General features: G+C 42.3%; 1 protein-coding gene across 1 annotated transcript in view; it reads left to right on the top strand.

Annotated features, from left to right (window-relative positions):
• Positions 1 to 2,099: 2,099 nt before the first annotated feature.
• cux2b (cut-like homeobox 2b) overlaps positions 2,100 to 6,000 on the top strand; it is a gene marked incomplete at both ends in the record, with an annotated part of 121,975 nt that continues 118,074 nt past the window's right edge. Inside the window, one exon of the mRNA XM_083886091.1 lies at positions 2,100 to 2,162. Coding sequence (XP_083742217.1) covers positions 2,100 to 2,162 — 63 coding nt within the window. The remainder of the gene's footprint in view (positions 2,163 to 6,000) is intronic.

Raw genomic sequence — 6,000 nt, 5'->3', positions numbered from 1 at the left:
GACCGAAGCACTTGTGTCGACGGTTACCTTCACCCGCTGATAATGGTGTAATAAATGGAGCAAATCACACAGTGCTCATCTGCACACAGACACAGTATAACCTTGCTCCAAAGACTGTAGTGTCAGCAGGGGGAGCACCTGGCACTTGTGCTGCAGCAGCAGCAGCAGCAGCAGCCTCCACATGAGCTCCCTGACCAGAGGAACCACTTCTTCTTAACTATGAGTAAAGAGCAACATCATGTTTTTGTCAAGTTGGACAAAATGTGTTCCGTGTTAAATTTGCCGAGAAAGCAGCAGCCTCAAAATAATCAACACCTATTTATTTATCTATAAAGCAGGGGTCTCAAACTCAAATGATCTGGGGGCCAATGCGCATCTATTGTGGTCAAGAGGGGGCTGGCTGTTCACAATATCACACATATACTTAATAATACTATTTATGATGCAAAATTGTATGTATTAATATCAGAAACAGACATTTATTTTAAATTACATAAATAATAGTGTGGACAACTGTAATTAAAATTTGTACCAGGAGCCGTTTCTGGCCCTAAGTACCGTATTTATTTATGTAATTGAATGTTGTACATGATACATTTAATAATGGGATAATAATGTCCAAATGTCTTATTATTACTGTCATAAAAAACATTGCTAGCAAACATATATTATATTCTATCAACTTGCTGGCAGCTGTGCCTCAGCTACACACTGTTTAATAGACGGTGGGACAAGTTTTCATCATAACATGATATTAAGTGGGGGGCCACATGTGATCGATTGGGGGGGGGGCCGCATTTGGCCCCTGGGCTGTCAGTTTGAGACCCCTGCTATAAAGACATACTTTTTAAAATTATCTCATATTGCATACATGCATCCTTTTACATTTGATATGAATGCACAAATACAGTGAAATCAATATAGTCACACAGGTGTAGATTTCTACTAATATATCCATGCAACTACACTATACAAATACATAATCATAACATATTATAAGGGCATACGCTTGTTTGCAGGAACCTGAATATAATGGCAAGAGTGGCACCTTGTGTGATCTTCTCGTCTGCTTTAAGGTTTGACATATTGTGCATTAATAACATACACTAGATATATTACAATATGGAGACAGACAGATATAGTCACATAGAAATTCAATATTCTAGGAACCCAGGGCCATAATAGGACAGACATGAAAGTATAAAAGCATAGCAGACGACAAAAAATAATAAAACAATGTAGAAAATATAAAAGCACAAGCTTAAAGAACTATTGAATGCTTTTTAAGTTCCCTATAATACCTATGTCTGTTAAAATTAGAGTGAATATATGCATATAATGTGTCTAATCCATTTTGTTTGTGTAGATTGTTCCAATAACAGACTTCCTGTGTGGATGTATGTGGATTAAATGTACGTGAAAGACTAACCAGATCACGTGTATTGTCATTATTTTGACATAAATAACACATAAAACGTAATAGATGAATAGTAAAAGACACTTCATATAGTGTCATTTAATTCAAGTGTGTCATATGTGCGGGGGAGTTAAAAAATATAAGAATGATAACAGTATGTAATTGAGAGAGAGTAAAAATAAAGCACAGAGTTTAAAAGAAAAAAAAAGTAGGCATGGCTTAATTTCCCTAAACTCCACTAATCTATCAACACATCATCTCTTTTCCCTTTTCCAGACGGTATTGATCAACCCGGGACGTTTACGTCAGTATCGATAACTTTGCCAAAGCGAAATCAAGTGCAATAGTCCACGAGTAACAGTTAATGTAGGGGACGGAGCCGCGGATACACTTGCTCTCTTTTTTACTTTTCACCAGACAAAAAAAGAAGAAGAAAACATCGTATAATCTTTATTCCTCCCCCTCCTCCTCCTTCTTCTTCTCCTTACTTCTACAAAAAAATGTTGTCGGACTTGTCAAACAATTCGGTGGACTTTCGTGTAGAGTGAACTCGCTGCTGTTTTCTTTTCTGTTTTCCTTTTTTTTTCCAAAGTGGGACCGCTGATGGTGAACGTTGGGGGGAAAAATCCAGCCCACGTATTTATTGCAGCCGCTGAAAAAAATCTCCTCAATATCCCCCAAGATGGCCGCCGATGTAGGATCGATGTTTGAATATTGGAAGAAATTTGATCTACGGCGGCTCCAGGTTAGTGCAATTCTCGCCGTTTCTCGCCCTATTTTTGCAGCGGGGAGCCTCCGCACTGTGTCCCGCCTGCATTTCGCTTGTTTCGGGTAAGCGTGAAGGCGAGAGCCGGCGCTGTTTGCATTGATAGTTATTAGAAATTGATCCCCGTTCTGCCTTTGTTCAGTTCAATCATTGATCAGCAGCGCTGGCGGAGCAGCAGCAGTTCCAGCCTCTCTCACACACACTGATCTGGGATCAGCACCGCGGACAGCACTGCTGTGTTTACACTCCTCTATTTTTCGACTCTTTATCGTTCGCGACAAGCACCGTGGTTCTGACATGTACGGAAACTTTTAATTTCCCCTGCTCTTGGACGTAGCTGTAACTTTTTTTTTTCTCCCCCTCTTCCACCCGGCGTAATGTTTTATGCGGTTTGTGTCGACGGCCGTTGCGTTTCTGCTGCATCTTTCAGTAGGCTACAGTCCAAATTATTATTATTATTATCACTATGTTGCATTTTATATTTTTATTTTTCATTTTGTTTACTTGACACACACAAAAAAACGCTGTGCATGTCGCTAAGTGTAATTTGTGATGTGGAAAGTTTATTTAGTGCACATTAGTCGTTGTGTTACGGTGAAAAGGTTCCGTGTTGTGTTGACTGTTTATACGTGGACACACGGTGTTTTAATTCAACATTAATAGCTTTTAAAAAGCGAGCTGTTACAAGTGTTGTGTCGCTGCTTTAACGCGAACACGTTACTGTGGTCTAGTGTGTTTTTATCGCAGCCATAATGTGTGGTGTACATATATACACAGGGGCCACTTTATTAGGTACACCTGCCAGTACCGGGTTGGATTCCCTTTAGCCTTCACAACTGCCTTAATTCGTCGTGTCATCGATCTAAAGAGGTGCTCTTGTTCCAGTACATTCATGCAAGGTGCGCTTTTATTGCATTTTTAGTTGTATTGACTGTGTGTGGAGGCAGTCCACTCACTGTCATCAGGTTCAAGGAACTAGTTTTGGGGTAAATTTGAGCTTTTTGTGACATTGTGTGTTTTCCCGCTGGAAGTAGCCATCAGAAGATGCTACACTGTGGTCATAGAGCGATGGTCAGCGACAGTACTCATTCAAACAATGCTCAGTGGGCACTATGAAGTGTGTCAAGAAAATATCCCCCACACCGTTACACCTCCAGCAGCAGCAGCAGACTGAACAGCTGACACAAGGCAGAATGGATCCATGCTTTCACTTTTGTTTCACGCCAAATCCTGACCCATTCAAAATTTGCGGCAGATATCGAGACTCCTTCCACCTTTTTCTGTCTTTTATCTGACCAATTCCTGTTGGTTACTGACACCGTGGTCTCTCATGTGCTCTTGCTGTAGCCCCAGCTGCTTCAAGGTTCCACGTGTTGTGCATTCATCTGCATACCTTGCTTGTAACGTGTGCTTATTTGGGTCGCTTTTGCCTTTTTTACTATCGAGAACCAGTCTGGCCATTCTAATCTGACCTCCCGGCATGTGCTGCTCACTGGATAATTTTCTCTAATTTGGACTGTACTTTTAGAGATGGTTGTGTCTCAAAGTCTCCGTAGATAATCAAATACTTGCAGTAATTTAAATCAACTTTCTTCCACATTCTAAATCGGCTTTTCTTGACCATGATTACTGCATTGAGCTGCTGCCGTGTGATTGCTGATTTGATATTTTTCATGAGGAGCAATTAAACATGTGTACCTAATAAAGTGGCCGGTGAGCATGTAAAATATATAGCCTATAGCTTCACGTGCAGAAAGTTGGGTTTGTAAAGCACAATGCTGACAGCCAGGCTGCAAGTTTATAATGAAATAAGGTTTGGAAAGCTCAAACGCTGTTTCCAGTGTCCACATTCCCCTCTTCCTCTCTTCTCTCCCCCTCCTGAAGCCGCATAAGGCTGCTCCTGCTCGGCTGGCAAAGCAGAGCAGAGGAGGGGGGCGTCTGTGTAATTGTATTCCCCGCTAATGTTTGTAAATCAGCCTCGGCCGGCGCAAGGGCACTGTCTCTGCTGCCTGACTGATGTTCTGTAACATGAGAAATGACAGGAGCATGGCAGCCTGGGCTCCTCGGAAAAGCCTACGGAGGAGGAGAAATCAGATCTGGTGGCTCTCGCTCGTCTCCAGTACTGTCCAGCTCTGGACCTCGGTCTCATCCGGGCTGTGGGATTTAGAGCAGGCTGAGAGGGAGGGAAGGGGGCTATTGTTGTCGCTGTTGCGGCTTTATGTGGCATCCTCTCTGCAGGCTCCCATTCGGATTCAGCCCGGCTCCACTGGACCGTGCAGCATTTCTGATAGATGTGTGCGTTCAAGGTTTTCCATTAAATGTGACGGACTAACCTGGGAGCTACAGCTCTGAACTGGCTGAGTCATTACCTGGTGTCATGAGCAAGAATGTAGTGGTTTAATACTGATAATAATGTTTCATTTAACAACATTAAAAAAAGAGCAGCCTCCAGTCTGTAATCATTATACAGCCACTGATGTTAAGAAATGTTCATGCCTACAGAAAATTATTAATGTGTTTGTTCCTTTAAATATTTTTTTTTCCTGTCTAATAGATCAGTTTGACCCATTTTCTACCAAGCAGTACAGTTCTGTTAAGGTACATTATGCAAAATATTTGCGTTTCAGCTGTCAAAAGTTGTGGTAAAAAGGGTACCAAAGTAATTGTCCCACATTTTGGCATCCTTCTGTCGGGTTACCTGTGTGTTACACAGTGGTGTAGCACCTAAAGAGCAGAGCTAGACAAGGCTGTTTGTGTTTCTTTCCTCACGTTTAATTTCACCGCTGATGCAGCTATAACGCAGTGGAGACACAAACCAGATCGGGGTTAGTGCTCCAAACCGTGCTGTGGTGAGCCAGACTCCACTGTGCTGCTTGGTGGAAAAGCAGATTTTGACTCCACTTGTACTTATCTGTACGGGTTAAGCCCAATTTATACTTCTGCGTTAAGTGCTCTGAGTTAACGCAGAGCACGAAATGTTTTTTAAGTGTCCGTCACTCCGTCAAGGGACAACGGAGACGGCAAGAGCTGCGATTGGTCCTCAGGACAGGCCGAGCTAAGCTGTTCTGTGCCGGCTCACAGTGAGCACCGATCGTCCACAGACACGGAGCTGATCCCCGCCGATAACGTCGCTACCGAACTATAAATACGTCATATCTTAACACACACAGACACACACACATGTTTAGACTCTAAATGGCCAATTTCTCGCCTCAAATTATCTTAAAACTGCGTTCCGTCACAAAGAAAAGTGAGAAACGGCTACTGTTTCAACAACAACAGTCTTTCTCTCTCTTTCTTTCTCGGACGCCATTGCTCACTGTAGCCTGAAGCAGAACAACCTTGCGCAGCGACCCCTACTGATCGGGCGGGAAATTGCAGCGCGTGTCCGTCAGACGGATAACGCATACGCAGTCAGAGAAGTATAATGTGGCCTTTAGTTTGAAACTAACAGGTTAGTGTGAAAGATGTCGATCAGTGTTTCTCAAACCTGGAAATGATGATGTACTCAAATGTCTTGTTTTGTCCACAAACCAAAAAGTATTAAGTTTTAATATATGAAAAACATGAACATTTGTTTTACTGCTTTTAAAAACAGTCAAAACCGACTAGTCGATGATCAAAATAGTGTAGTAGATTATTGACTAGATTACGCTCTTCTTTAACTTGTTTCCTGTATTCACAAGTCCAGTGTGCAAGAAGTAGTGACATCTAATGGTGAGACTGCAGATGGAGGACTTCTCTCTCCCTTTAACAAGTGTGTGTGTGGGAACTACGTGGCCTTCACGTACCAGAAAGGATGTCGTTCATCATTTGT

This window comes from Microchirus variegatus (assembly GCF_963457635.1).
Source record: "Microchirus variegatus genome assembly, chromosome: 3".
NCBI classification, from domain to species: domain Eukaryota; kingdom Metazoa; phylum Chordata; class Actinopteri; order Pleuronectiformes; family Soleidae; genus Microchirus; species Microchirus variegatus.
Note: the sequence above shows the minus strand (reverse complement) of the source record. Positions and strands in the feature narration are given on the sequence as shown.